Source organism: Rhincodon typus, chromosome 24 (genome assembly GCF_021869965.1).
Source record: "Rhincodon typus isolate 14 chromosome 24, sRhiTyp1.1, whole genome shotgun sequence".
Classification (NCBI taxonomy): domain Eukaryota; kingdom Metazoa; phylum Chordata; class Chondrichthyes; order Orectolobiformes; family Rhincodontidae; genus Rhincodon; species Rhincodon typus.
The window spans coordinates 22999625-23015665 of record NC_063355.1 but is presented as its reverse complement, the minus strand read 5'-3'; the positions used below and the strand labels follow the sequence as shown (position 1 = coordinate 23015665).

Below are 16041 nucleotides of genomic sequence, written 5' to 3'. Positions count from 1 at the left end.
ACTCTCTCCGTGACTCCCTTGTCCGCTCCACACTCCCCTCCAGCTCCACCACACCCGGCACTTTTCCCTGCAACCGCAGGAAGTGCTACACCTGCCCCCATACCTCCTCCCTCACCCCCATCCCAGGCCCCAAGAAGACTTTCCACATCAAGCAGATGTTCACCTGCACATCTGCCAATGTGGTATACTGCATCCGCTGTACCCGGTGTGGCTTCCTCTACATCGGGGAAACCAAGCGGAGACTCGGGGACCGCTTTGCAGAACACCTACGCTCGGTTCGCAATAAACAACTGCACCTCCCAGTCGCGAACCATTTCAACTCCCCCTCCCATTCCTCAGACGACACGTCCATCCTGGGCCTCCTGCAGTGCCACAACGATGCCAGCCGAAGGTTGCAGGAACAGCAACTCATATTCCGCTTAGGAACCCTGCAGCCCAATGGTATCAATGTGGATTTCACAAACTTCAAAATCTCCCCTCCCCCTACCGCATCCCAAAACCAGTCCAGCTCGTCCCTGCCTCCCTAACCTGTTCTTCCTCCCACCTATCCCCTCCTCCCACCTCAAGCCGCACCTCCATCTCCTACCGACTAACCTCATCCCACCCCCTTGACCTGTCCGTCCTCCCTGGACTGACCAATCCCCTCCCTAACTCCCCACCTACACTCACCTTTACTGGCCCCATCCCCGCCTCTTCGACCTGTTTGTTTCCTCTCCACCTATCCTCTCCTCTATCCATCTTCTATCCGCCTCCCACTCTCTCCCTATTTATTTCAGAACCCCCTTCCCCTCCCCCTTTTCTGATGAAGGGTCTAGGCCCAAAACGTCAGCCTCTCTGCTCCTATGATGCTGCTTGGCCTGCTGTGTTCATCCAGCCCTGCACCTTGTTGTCTCAAATTTATTCTTATTGAGTCATAAGTGCAATCTGATTGCCATTACACAAATATCGCTGAGACCTAAATATTCAAAATATTGCAAAAGGAACGGAAAGAAAATGAAAGAAAAACGGTGGAGGAGCTCTGTCATTAAAGAGTAAGATTAGTGTGGTAGAGGCAAATAGCCTTGGTTCAGAACAGCAATCAATTTGGGTGGAGATAAAAGACAGCAAAGAATAAAAGTCATTTCTGGAGTAGTTTAAAACACCCTCTCACAGTAACTTCACGGGGGGGTAAATATGCATGAAGAAAAGCTATGGACTTGAAAGATAGCTACTGCACAAGTCATTTTAATCTTCACATAGATTGGAGGAAACTTTGCAAAGGTAACTTGAGTTCTTAGAGTGTTGTTGGGACAAGTTTAATGCAAAGCAATGTAGAACCAACCAAGAATCAAGCTATTTCGGGTCTGGCATTGTGTAATGGGACAACATCAATAAATGACTAAATACTAAAGGAGCCTGTAGACAACATGGATCACAACATGACAGAATTTCACAATCATTACCAGCAGCAAAATGTGGCTTAAGAGTAGTGCCTCAAGCTTAAATAAAGGCAATTACAAGGGTATAAAGACAAAGACTGGAAAAACAGATTACAGAAAGGAAAAGATTTGCTCAAGTGAGAGTTAGGATCCTGGAGGAAGAACCGGAAAATTAACAGGAAACACTGAAATGACAGGAGTGTTGAACAGGTATTCTGTATTAGTCTTAATAGTTGAAGATGCAAAAAGCATTCCAAGAATAACTAAAAAAAGGGGGAGAAAAAGAACTTAAAAACAATCACAGCCACAAGGTGAATGGTACTGTGAAAATTACTGGGACTTGAGTTGAAATGCTCCGCTGACCTGGCAGCCTGCACCCTAGAGTCTTATACAACCAGCTGCAAAGATAATCGATACATTGGTTGTAATCTTCCAAAATTACCTGAATTCTTGAAAGATCCCAGCAGGGCTTTTGATGACCTCAAGTTTAGAAAGGGTGGAACACTGAAGGCCATCTCGGAAAGTGACCTTGGGAATGGCAAGAGAAATCACTGTAGGTGATTCTCTAGTTACAATTACACTGATAAGAATGGAACCAGGAATGCACAATCCACCCTCAGCTGGACAACAGCAAAGAGTGTTGGGGGAAGGATGGCATGGTCAACCATGTCAAAACAATATGAGGAGGTCACTCAGCTAAGTAGGCATCAACTCTTCATTAGACTCACCCTGATCGAGAAATTAACATAACAAAAATTAAAATAGACACAAATACCATAAAATGTGCTTGTCACTCAAATCTATTTTCTCTAATAACAAAACCGGATTGTGAACACCTCTTTGCTTCTCTAACTTGCTTTGGTCTTTTAAAAACCGCTCCTTAAAACTTCTCATGTTGATCAAGTTTTGGTCATCTACCCCAATGTTTTCCTATGTGACTCTCTGTGCCAGATTTTATTTACAATGCTCCTTAAGTACCTTCGGACGAAAATACAAGTTACTGATGTTTCTGCAAACATGGCAGAACTATTCCCATTGGTATAAGATTAAATAGCAGAGAATAAAGTAATTGGAAAAAGCAAGGGATATGAGAATTTTACCTAATGTGCCATTCATAGGCTCTCACACAAAGGCCTCAACATTATTCCAAAAATTGTATCTTGTCTGCTCTATGTGATTTAATTCATTGGAGGCATCTAGAATGGGTTGATAAAGAATGAAGCGCCCTCTACTGACTTGAAATTGCCTGATTGACAACATGAAATCCATTCTATTATTAAACTTCACAGGCACAATTTTGTTTTAAATTATGGTAAATTCACTAGCTGTTATAAATCTGAAATAAATTACATTTATGTTTCATAGAAATCGGTTATGTTGAAGAGCACCACCTTAAATTTACCAAGCGGTTCCCCTCAGAGGATACAATAAATCTTGAGCTATGCAAAGGACAGCTTACCGTGGCAATGGCAGCTGGTGTGATAACAACACTAGGCTGGCTACCCGCACAAGCCAGTACTCTTTCGTGTTTTAATGGGCTTGAAGTCACAAGAACAGCACTAGAACCTGCAAAAGAAAATTAGATTTTTCTATTTTGTGCAACATCTGAAAAGCCTTCAGTTCAACACTATTTTCAACTTTCACTTTTTATTCAAAAATACAAAAAAAAGGCTGTCTGATAAATCGAGAAAAAGTAGGTTGTCTGTTTTAGTTCAACTCTGTAAGGTGATCAGATCAAGAGGTACCAAAACTCTAAACTTTTCTAAGATAACATTTGTTGTGTTACTCATTAATTAAATGCAAAAAAATGTCATAATACTGTCATTACAACATCTATCAAAAAGAAAAGTAACTGGCACAATCACATTGAGTAACTTGCATTTTAAATGAATTGAAGACTACAATAAAAACATGATTTTTGTGATATCCCATATACATTTTCTAAATTATAAATAGGCTCTGCATTAAAAGGAAGAAAGCATTTTGTGTTAGTATAAAGTAAATAGATTAGGGAGATCAGGAACGACAAATACTTATTGTTTGCAATGAGATTGTCCATATTGCCATCTATCCTAAAGGTTGCATTCTGCTCAATTAGACGGAACAACTTTTACCGACATTTGGTTCTGTTGGCACAGAATCCAACGAATATTTAAAAGAAAATCAGCTCCACCCCTTCACTTTGAAACACCGTGTGTAAGAAGGTGAAAGGAATGGTATCCTTTTTTACAGTAGGAAGTGAACATCAAGGGAAGGAGGTTATGCTTTAGTCATATAGGGAATTGGTGAGACCACGTGCCCAATGCTGTGTAAAGTTTTGGTCCCCTCATTTAATGAACAATGTAAATGCCTAGGACATTCAGAAGCAAGTACAAGACTGATAACTGGAATGAGCAGGTTGTCTTACAAGGAAACTTTAGACAGGCTAGGCTTATTTCCTAGTGACTTCATTGAAATGTAAAACATTCTAACTGGTCTTAACAAGTATGATTTGGAAAGGATGTTTCCTCTTGAGGATGAATTCACAACTAAGTGGCGCTGTTTAAAAATTAGATGTCGCCCTTTTGAGACACGAGGAGAATTTTTTTTTTCTCTCAGAGGATTTTCAGACTTCAAAATTCCCTGCCTCTGAAGGCATTCGAGGTGGGATTATCAAATGTTTTTCAGGTAGGGGCAGATAGATTCTTGTTAGGCAAGGGGATCAAAGGTTGAGGGAGTGGATGCGATGGAAAAATGCAATTCCAAATGTAATCAGTTCAGCCACGATCTTATTGAATGACAAAGACGACTAAAGGGGTCAGATGGCTTACTTCTGCTCCTAACTTGTATGCTTGCATATAGAAGCAAGCTATTTAAGAAGCATATTCAATGGAAGGACTAAACTCTACAATCTAAATAGACTTTTGTAATTGCTGTCTAGTGCTTCTGCAAAGAAAAAGTACAACTGATACAAAATGGATATATAGACTTTGAAGGGATAGAAACAGATGAAGTAATTTGGCAGGTAATGTATCATGTGGGAAAATCGGAGCTTGTCCAATTTGACATAAAGAACAGAGAAACAGAATACTATTTAAAATGAGTGACATTACAGATGCTAAAGTACATAGTGATTTGGATGCCCTTGTACATGAACCACAAAAATGTCTTTTGTACCTGTACAATCACAAAAATCACATACAGGCACAGCAATTGATCAGGAAAGCTTATAGAATGTAAGTCTGCAATGCAAGAGAAATGAAGTATAAAATAGGTAAGTGCTGCTACAGCTGTACAGGGCTGAAGTGAGACCGCAACTGAAGTGCTATGTATAGTTTTGGTGTTCTTACATAAGGAGGGATATAAATGCAGAAGCAGCTTAGAGAAGGTTCAATTGGCTGACTCCTGGGATCAAAGGGCTCTCTTGAAATGCAAGGTTGAGCAGATTGGATCTATACTCAATGGAGTTTAGAAGAGTTGAACAATATAGTTCTTAAGAGGGAACTGTTTGGGCGTCTAGAACTAGGGGGCACAGTCTAAAAATAGTAGATCTCCCATTTAAGAAAAGATGAGGAAGGATTTTCTCTCAAAGGGTTATTAGATTTTGGAATCCTCTTCCTGGATAATAGTGGAGACTGGGTCACATATTCACAATGGTATTGGAAATATTTTTGTTCAAGGGAGTCAAGGGTTATGGTAGGTATAAGGAGTGCAGCAGGCAAGAAAGTGAAGTTACAGCCATAAATCAGCTCAGCCTTGATTCTACTGAATAGTGGAGGTGGCTCAATGGGCCACATGGCCTATTCCTGCTCCTACTTCTTATAATCTTATAATTCACGCAACAACTTGCTTTTGACATATTTCCAAACCGTTATATCTACCATTCATCACATGGCTTGAATCAGAATTTCATGAAGACGGTTTCTGCAAAGATAAATGCTTATCCACTTCATCCTTTTTGGCCTTTCCAAGCCATGTCCAAACTGGCAATTAGGATCTGCTTTCAACACTCAGTCATAACTACACTTGAGCTGTTTGCTAAGGAAAAACAAATCTGTGACTACTCTTAAATTCCACCCCTTATGCTTTTAGGTCTGAACTCTTGGTGACTCACCATGCTAGAAACTTAGTGATCTGCGGGGGAAAGGATCCATGAACTAAACTTCACGGACCACACCTCTATGTCGTCACTTGATAGCTACACCGCAGTTTTCCCACTTTTTTAAAAAAAAAAACAGCTTCCAATTAGAATCCATTGTGCATTTGATATAAATTAAATAAATGGCTAATAAATAAGAAATTCATAATTGAGAAGTCTTTAATTGAAACAGAATTGTTGCACAAATTCAACCAATGATTCATACAATGGAATATAACACTGGTTAGACCTCCAGTGCAGAACAATAAATTCTAGAAACCATTCTTGAGAAAGGATGTCAAGATATTGGACAGGGTACTGAATAGATTTAGCAGAATGATATGAGGGGCTTCAGTTATATCATGCAAGTAGAGAAGCTGGGTTGTTTCTTTGGGAACTGGGCCAACCAATTCCTTATCTCCTTCTCTATCAGGGCAGATTACCTGAAGATGCTGGGAATATGGTTTTCAGGGCCCGGTGTGTGTGCAAAAACTTGGGAGGAGCATATCACCAACGCGAGGCAGAAACTTGGCTTTTGGGAGCACCACTCCATCTCCACTGCATGTAAAAACCAGGTCATCAGGGTGTGAGGTACTCTCTCTGTTATTATACATGGCGCAGGTCTGGCCCATTCCCAGAACCTGTGCCATCGCAGTCACCTGAGCCATCTTCCACTTCATCCAAAGTCTAAGGTAGACTTTGTCCGCAGGGACACCGTGCATAAAGCTCTGGATAACACACCTTTGTCACATCTGCATAACAAACCTGCATCAAGCTGTGCTTAGACTCTCAGTATGCAAACACTAGGTGTCACCATGTACTGAGGTTTTACCTGTCCCTGGTGTTGCGAAGGATAGGACTGGCCTCATTGCAGCAGAGTGCTCCAATTAGTTGGACCATTCTGTATCACCTGTCCTTTGTGAAGAAATTTGTAAACACCTTTGACCACAAGTCCCTCAGGAAGTGGTTGGCGCAGAGCATCCTCAAGACTCTGCTGGAAAAAGACAGGGTGGATCCTATTGGATTGTGCTAGGAGTATACTGTCAAAGACATTTAGCAAAATGTCTCATCGGCAAAACTTTCCAACAAGCACCAAGATATCATTTGGCTGGTGGTGAGAAGGGCACTACTTGTGAGATCCTTCATGTACGCCCAGACTCTCTGTGCCAATGCACACTGCCCTCAAAGCTCAGGCTGGTGGGGGGAGTGGGGTCTGGACATGGGGGTGGTTAAGGGACTGTCACACATCTCCTGCTGGAATGTACCTTTGTGAAGAAAGTATGGAGAAAGATGCAGTGGGACGCACACCAAGACAAACATCGACTGTGCCTTGAGGATCATCAACCCTGCGAAAGACACTCTTTGGTCTGCCCAAGACTTGCAGATCTTCCAGAGCAAGGAGTTGACCTTCACTGAATATTACAGACTGGCACATTCCAAGGTCCAGGATTACGTGCTGAGGGATGCAGCTGCCACCAAGGTGCAGTGGGGAAGACCACCATCTAAGGTCTTTCTGCCGAGGTTAAATGGGAGGCTATTCAATTATCAGACCCTTCCAATGCCTCAAATGTACATAAATATAGTCTTGTACAAGAAAGACATGCCTTTGGTTTGTATGCTGGATACAGACAAACTCCAACGTTTGTTTTATTTCTTCATATGCTATTGTACAGAACTGAACTGCTTTAGTGACTACGTACATAAAGATATTTTTATGAATAAGGTATATTTCTGATATAAAAAAGAGAGAAGCTGGGCTGTTCTCCATTGAGCAAAGAAGACGGATTTGACAGAAGTGCTCAAAATCATGAAGAGATTTGACAAAGTAAAGAAGAACTGCCAACGGCAGAAAAGTCAGTAACGAAAAGACACAGATAGGTAACAGGCAAAATTACCACAGGCAATGTGGAATTTTTTGAAAAAGGAGCACAGCAAGTTGTTTGACAGAATGCATTGCTTGAAAGGGCGATGAAAGCAGCAATACCGCATTTCAAAAGTAAATCAGGGAAATAACTGGAAAAAAATTACTTGGAAAAGAGCAGGAGATTGAGACAAAATTCAACCTCCTCAAAGTGCTAGCACAGGTGTGATAGACTGAAAGGCTTCTGTCTAGGCTATTTCATTCTACAACAGCAATAGATCACAATACTGCCTGTCACTAGAAATGACTGCTGGAAGCAGAGTATTGAGTTAACAATTGGCTTCCTGCAGTATTTCAGCATTCTCATTAAATCCAAGAAGGATTCAATTAACAGAACCCAGTTAAGTAGAGAAAGTTAACAGTTTCAAATAAGCTGAAAACTTTTTAAGAAACGCCAATTATGGGTGATGTGACACATCAAAACAGAATGCTGAAAAGTTGAGTCTGCAGCATTGGTCAACTTACATGTTAACAAATGGTGCTTAAGAAAGAAGCTTTACTTTTGCCAGGGATGGCAGAGGGCAGGCAAATATGTAATTTTTTGACTTAACTAAAATTTTAATTAAATTTTTAACTATTTTAATTCCTAGTGATTCCAAAGGAACATAGGGTAATCTAGCTGTAATTTCAATTCCTTTTTCCCGTCTATTACCCACTCACTCCAATAACTCAACTCCCTGATCGATCAAAAATCTATTTGAACAGAAATTGCTGGTGAAATTGAGCAGGACAGATTAGAGTCACTGGACCGACAACATGGACTCTGCTTTCTCCCCACAGATGCTGCCAGACCTGCGGAATTTTGCCAGTAATTCCTATTTTTGTTTCAGATCTCCAGTATTTGCAGTTCTTTATTTTATTACATAAAAATCTATTTAAGTTGACCTTGGATAAGTTCAATGATCCAGTCTCCACTGCTTCCTGGGGAAGACAACTTACCATTCTAATTACCTTCAGAGAAAAAAAATTTCACTCATTTCTATCTTTAAAGGGAGATTTCTTATCACCTCGTATAAGCTGTGTCCCCTTGTTCTAGTCCCTAGAAGAGGGAACATACACCCAGTACCCATTGTATCAGATCCCCTTAAGATTTTATAAATTTCAACAAGATCATTTCTCTTTTTTGTGAACTCAAATAGATCTTGGCCCAATTTTCCTTCATAAGAAAAGCTTCTCATTCCAAGACTGAACTGTTCTAACACAAATGAGCAATCCAAAACTGTCACGGTACTCCAGATGTGGTATATTGCCTTGGCAAGACAACTGCAGTAGAATATCTCTACGTTAATATTTTAATCCCCTTCCAATAAATACCAAAATTTCATATGCCTTCTTCAGCACTTGATGTAATTTTGTGATTCATGTACCGGGAAACCCAGATCTTTCTGCAACTGATTTCTGCAATCTCTCTTCATTTAAATATTATATTGTTTTTCCAATTCTTTTTGCCATTGACCGCAGGCATGTGACACTCAAAGCTCCATGGCATTAACCAGCTAGATTCTAGAACAAGAAGGGATCCTATTCCCTCAATATCCAGCTCTTTAATGACCATGGTCAACAACTCCGGCAAACGTGCATCTGCTGTCCAGGAAACCGTTACCATGCTTAAATTGTGCACAAATCCAAAGTTCCTCGAAGATTTGTTCCTGGCTCTCCAAAAATCATCTCCAAGGCTGCCTTGTGAGCTTCAAGAGTATTTCCTAAAGGAACAGCTAATGACCCTGGTGCCCAAACATTGCTGCAATGCCAGACATCCACGAGGACTATCACTATCACTGAACAGACTATTGGTTTTCTGAAGATTCACCCCCCACAATTGCCTGGACCATTCAGGAGGACACCAATACCAGCCAGACAGCATCTCCAGAAATAATGACTGCGTGCCTTGCCCTGCGTAACGTATCCCTGCACAACAGTGTAAAATTGGAGGTAGGGGTAATGCGGCTGCCATCATATGTTCAGACAAGAAGAGAGCTTGACAGAGATACAGGAGGAATCAATGCTGATGATAAGGATGTTAGGGAAGCCCGGCCTGTACTAAGACAAGGTAGACAGCCCAAGAAAACCCAGTCGTAGTTAGATTGCAGGTGAGATACAGAAGGAATCAATGCTGATGATAAGGATGCTAGGGAAGCCTGGGCTGTACTAAGACAAGGTAGACAGCCCAAGAAAACCCAGTCGTAGTTAGATTGCAGGGTGAAAGAATTTACATTAACAAATGCGGACAAACAGGACTAAGAGCTAATTACAGTGGAGAAGCTTCCTGTTTTCAAAGGACTGATTGCTTGATCTTTAAAATGTTATGATACTTTGCTTGCCATTAATTACAATGGAATATGATCCCTGGGTACCAACAAACTTCTGTTCAGTTTCGTGGCCAGAATATCAGTATGGAATTATCAGGGGACTGCACTTAATGGCTCAAACCTCAGTCAGCAATGGTCATTCATCCGTTACAGATATGAAGAGGGGCTAAACTTAGCCAATTGACTCCAGAAACCCAAATATCCAGTTTAATTTCCTGCTTTCTAGAGATGAGTTCCTTCCACAGGGCACCAGAGAATGACAGCCTCAGAGCACTTTGCACTGCTCCAAATGATGTACTTATGAGCATGCACAGCGATCAGCACCCCTCAGGGTAGTCTACAAGGAAAATAAACAGTCAGAAGCTTCGACAGATTGAGACAGACAACAGGTCTGTTTTAGGAAGTGCTAAATGTGCACTAAGTGTCATGTTACACAGAAGGTTGGCAGCCACACACCGCAATGACTTCACTGTTTAATTTTGCTTTCCCTACCACTACATCTTGGCAGGGTCTCGACAGGTGACATTGAGATTGATAGAGCTAGCTGACTGATTTGCCGGTTTGCCTCAAATCACTTTAGCAAGCCTTTTTTGGTGGCTCACCAAGTAAACGGACCCTGCCTGCTGGGGTCTCTTACTCAGCATCCTCAGCCTGACCCAATGGCAGCGTTTGGCTCCCTGGCAGAGGGGGTGGTGGTATGGCATGGCATCCTAAAGTGACAATCTTTGGGTGTCTGCCTGTCACTCCTTTTTGTCACATCTATTCTGTGACAACCCTATAGGATGTTATATGTTTCAATCAACTCACCTCTTACTTTTCTAAACTTCGATGGCTATAAGCCTAGCCATTCAAACTTTCCACATAAGAATACCTACTCATGTCAGGAATTAGTCTGGTAAACGTTCTCTGAACAGTTTCCAACACGTCATTTTACCATCCTTCCTTAAATATATGATTAATATTCTATATTGTAGTCCAGATATACTCTCCAGAGTGCCCTGTATAACTGAAAAATGACCTTCAAAAATACTCTTGCATTTAACTCTGCTTGCAATAAATGGTAATATTCTATCAGCTTTCTTAAATACTTGCTATATCTGCATATTAGCCTTTTGCAATACACCCAGATCCCTCTGCAATTCCTCACCATTTGGATAATATACTTTTTTATTCCTCCTGCCAAAATAAACAATTTCAAAGTTTCCCACATTGTATCCCATTTGCTAGATCTTTGCCCACTTACTGAAATAATCCAGATCCTTTTGCAGTCCCTTAACATCTTCCACACAACTCACTTTCCCAACCATCTTGGTGTTATCAGCAAATTTAGCAACAATTCCTTCCAACCCTTAATCCAAACTATTTATATCAACCGTAAACAGTTGAGACGCAGCACTGATCCCTGGAGCGCACCACTCATTACATAAGACTGCAATAACAACTTACCAAAAGGGAATTGCATATACATTTAAAGAGGAAAACTTGTAGAACTATGGCAGAAGAGCAAGGGAGCAGGTGTAATTGCTAACTCTTACAAAAAACTGGACAGGCACATTGGGCAGAATTGCCTTCTGGGCTGATGTCATTTCTAAGTAACAATATCATTTTGTCTGTATACCCAAAGATAGCATTAAGTTACACAACAGAATGCCGAAGCTCAGACTATGTACCACTTAGTGATGAATTCAAAGAAAATATTGTAACCAGCAAAACAAAAAATCGTTTTGGGAAATTAGCATGCAATCGGCAAAATAAATTTCACAGAATCACAGTGTTTTGGCACAGGAGACCATTCAGCCCACTGTGCCTGCAATGGCTCATTAAATAAACATCATTACCTAGTGCCATAAACTATTTCCTCCCCATACCTTTGCACTTTGATTATTTGGCTGAAAACATTGTATGCCCTCTGGAATGCCACAACTGAACCTGTCTCCACTACACTTTATTCAATGACCTATAACTTTCCTCACAAATTGGCTGTGTGGCACTATATCAAATGCTTTCTTAAAGTCCATATACATCATATCAACAGCATTACCTTCATTAAGCCTTTTTGTTAGCTCTTCAAAAAACCCCAGCGTTATTTAAACATGATTTCCCCTTCAGAAATCCATGATTACTCTTCCTGATCAACCCACTTTTTTCAATTCCATCCTGACTAATTGTCTCTAGAAGCTTTCCCAAACAGTAAAGTAAAACTGACTAGTCTGTGATTGCTGGGCTTATCCTCACAAAGTTTCTTGAACAAAGCCACAATATTTGTAATTTTCCTGTATTTTAGCCTCCTGCAAGTCAAGGGAAGACTGAAAGATTGTGGAGTATCCTTAAAATTTCCTCACTTCCTTCAAAACTTCCTTCACTAACCTAGATTCTATTAATTTCAACAGGTAAACAGCCTGATATTAATCACCTTGATGAACAAATTGAGTGTCCATTATCTCATATAAAAGTACAAATTGCAAAAAATAGACATCAAATTTAAGGTCAAAGTTTTCTTACCTGATGCCAAAAATTGTGCTAAGAAGGCATTTGGTGAAGGAGCAGGTGCTATGGGAACTGGGTCTGACTTCAATGCAGGACCAAATTTCTGGAGCTGTTTAGGAGGCCTATTTCCAAGCCCTGGAGAAGGGCCAGCTTTTGGTACAGCAAAAGGTGTAGAAACTTTTGGTGGCTGCATAGTAACATGACAAGGCACTCCTTGTTGTTTTGTGGCAAGATGAAGATTCTGATTTTGGGTGAATGTAGTAGCAGCAGGAATTTGTGTAAACATAGATGAGGCAGTATGAGTAATCGCTGGTGGTGTTGGTGAAGCAGGCAAAGTAAACTTCTGATCCTCTGGTCTTACAAACAACTGGGTATTCAGAGACATGTTGGAAGGCACTTCAGACTTGACTGTTTCTGGTTGCTGGGTTTGGGGAGTCTGAGATGATGGCGCATCAGATGAAAACAGTAGCAAAAATGTCTGCTGGTTGTTTAGTGCTGTCTGTGGACGAAACTCTTGACTCTGAGCAAAAGCCGTGAATTTTGAACTACTATTGTCATTGCTGGTATTACCACGATCCATCACTGAAGGAGGACCAGGAGATGGAATTAGTTCCTCCTCAATGTTAACTGACGACATCGTGCCAGTTAGATTGCTAGCTGGCAAGATAGCTTCCTTGAAAAAACATAATTATATAATAAATGACAAAAATTTTGATTGAGAATAAGTGCTTAGTTGAAGATGGATTAAATTATTCCAACTATATAAATAAATAGACATAATCTTCTGCCACTCCAAAAAATAGCAGAAGTAAAACTGATAAAGAACATAGTTCTTATTCGCCGATTAGAGAACATTGTAGAAATTACTGTTAGCAATGGCAAATGAATATTTAACATGTTTGTATCCATCTCTGCATTTTAAGCAGAGATAATGGCCTGATTCATAAATAAAACAATATTTAGAAAAGGTTTTATTTTCTCTTGCTAATACAACACTTCATTTGCAAGCTATCTGGTAATAGGGTTAGGAAGTGGGAGTATTACAGACAAGTTGGGGAAGTCTGCCAGAGAAATCTAAAAATAGTCAGCAGATGTCAAAATAAAATCCACTAGTCCAAGCCCATTACTCCTAAATCAGGATTATATTTTGCCTATAAACAGCACTGTTGTTCTATTTTTGCTTTAAAATTTCAATAATGTTCAAGTGTTTTCTTGCAAATATACAAACAGCATTTTACTCAAAACGTCAACAACTATTTTGTTATAATTACTAGAATCTGGTAGTCATATGTCCCAAACCCAACTATCAAGGATATAATTGGAGTGTCCTATATAACCTCTAACAACATTTTTGATTTTTTAAAAAAACGTACAAGGTAATTATTTTGATTATAAACATAAAACAGCTGAGTTCAAAACCTTGCTCATTCAATGCTTCAATGATCTTTCCTTTCCTGTTCCTCAGATGTCCCCCTCATTACTTCCTAAAATACAGGAATCCCCAGTAATCTGAGAAGAGGTGGGGCCTGCTCAAATGCAATTAGAAGCTTTAAATTGTCACAACATATTTTACCACTGGGTGATGCTGCAATTAACTACAAAATATTACATTACAGTATTAGCTGAACCCAGCCACTGCACTGTCAGCAAGTGCGTATTAACTCTTCCTGTAAAGTGTCACCAAGTGACGGAATCAGATAACTAAAACAATGTAAGCAAGATATTTAATTAAATCTGTAACAGCAACTCCTGAAATTAGAATTTTTTTTTAAAAGAAAAGTTATCATTGCTGCTAATGATTTTCTGTCACTGTTCAAAGACCAATATTATCTAGAGGTAACTGTGTAACAGGTCAAAGTTACAATACATATGTGGTTGCACAAAACAACTTTAAAAGGCAGGGCACTTAAAGATGGCATCCATTCATTCCAAAACAAATTGGTTTAATGTTGCCCAGATCTAAAAATGACATTCCTGCCATAGGTTCAGTTGTTTTTTTTGCCTTAGGTATTCTCTTAGGCACAAGGTATTGATTATTCCTCCAAGAGTTCTTATTTAGGTGCTGCCTTACTGACATCTGCATATGTTAATACAATAGGACAATCTGGTATCAAAGTAGTATTGGTGATCTGAATTGGTTATCGACATCTTTCACATATGTACATAACTTTCACACTTCTGAAAATGGGAATTTTTGCAAGTCAAGACCACACACAAATAATTAAGTCTTTTCAATGCCACAGCAAGTGAACAGACATAGCTGTCGAAGCTCAAATTCATTCAATTCAACTTGACTACTAATATATTATTTTGTATGTCCCCACACGTTCCCTAGCTTATTTATGAATACATTTTAACTTCTATTCTCATTCTAGACCAGATTGAAATTTCATATTACAGTTTTGTTTTAAAGCTCTGACCAACTTCACAGGTGTTGCTGGGTGTGACTACCTGTGTCTACATCCCTACAGTTCCTCTTTGCCAGAAAAGAATTAACTTTCCAACAGAGAGATGTCGATCAGATTATAGAGGCAAGCAAAAGAGTTAAGGAAAATGAAAAGTACAGAAGGGTTTTGTATTAAGTATACCTTTGTTAAGTTTAAATAATGGATTTCCTTTGCTCTCATCCAAAAATTCCAATTTTTCGGTGATACAACGTCTGGTCAACTAGATCTCCTGAATGAAAACTACTCGCTCAAATAACATTTGTCCTTTGTCTGTTTTCATTCAGTTTGCATTACACAGAATACACATCGACATATAGATGTAGGAGATTTGCTAATCTAAAATCATTCCAAATGCAGCTTTAAAAGCTTCTGGGGGCAGCTGATAAAGGAAACTATTTCCAATTAAAAATAACAATGAAAAATATACAGGATTTGTGCATCAATAAATCCTATGTGTACGCCATTTCCACTTGGGAAACTTAACCAGGTACACATCTTTGTGATAAAAAGTCATTTTTAAAAGTTCTAAGAAGGGCAGATGAAAAATATAAATAGAATTTAAAAAATACTTGGACAGAGCAAAATAATATTGTGAAAAGCAAAGCCCAACTTGTTCAAAATGTTAAGACTTCAAACCAACTTCTTGCTCCTAACAGATACACATCCATTAGATTGCTATTCTTTACAATAATAATGTTCTAACCACTACTGAATGCATCTTCCTCTTTTGAAAATTTCATTGGGCCATCATAGAAATTTACTTCTCCCTTTTTACAGACCATACATAATGATCTAAACCAACACAAAATGAACAAAAGCAAAACTCTGATGACATTCTAATGTTCATTTCAATTTGAATTAATTGGTTAACTGGAATTCTCTTCTCTACTACCATTAACCCCATCTGGGAGAAACAATGAACTCTCCAAATGTGCAGTATTAAAAAAAGCTGGGCTGATCATTTAAAGCCAGAAATAGTTCCAAACTTGGCAAAAACAAACATCATTCATAAAGAGACTGTATCCTTTAAGAAAGAAGCAACATATAAAAGTCAGGTCGTAAAGCCATTAATTTCAACTTGACACACAAACTAAAGTGGTTGAAACTTCATCAACATATCTCCAAAACTGCTGGGAAGCTCTTCTGAACAGTTAAACTAACTGTGTATGCTGCTGATGCTCTTATAGTACATCTTGTCAAAGTCTGTGTGCATCATTTAGTTAGTAAATAAATCCACAACAGTAATTTTAGCTGAATGGTCCAACTATGTAATATTTTTGGCTACCTGAATTGTTGTAAAATACGATTTAATTTACAGGGTGCCATGGTCTCCAAACCTCAC

The 16041-nt window shown here is 39.5% G+C and overlaps 1 protein-coding gene across 1 annotated transcript in view; it reads right to left on the bottom strand.

Moving 5' to 3' along the window:
* Positions 1 to 16041, bottom strand: part of LOC109935682 (MLX-interacting protein) — a 63794-nt gene that overhangs the window by 29872 nt on the left and 17881 nt on the right. Inside the window, exons 10-11 of the mRNA XM_048611720.1 lie at positions 12268 to 12925; positions 2878 to 2984 (exon numbers count right to left, since the gene is read on the bottom strand). Of these exons, the coding sequence (XP_048467677.1) occupies positions 2878 to 2984; positions 12268 to 12925 (765 nt within the window). The remainder of the gene's footprint in view (positions 1 to 2877; positions 2985 to 12267; positions 12926 to 16041) is intronic.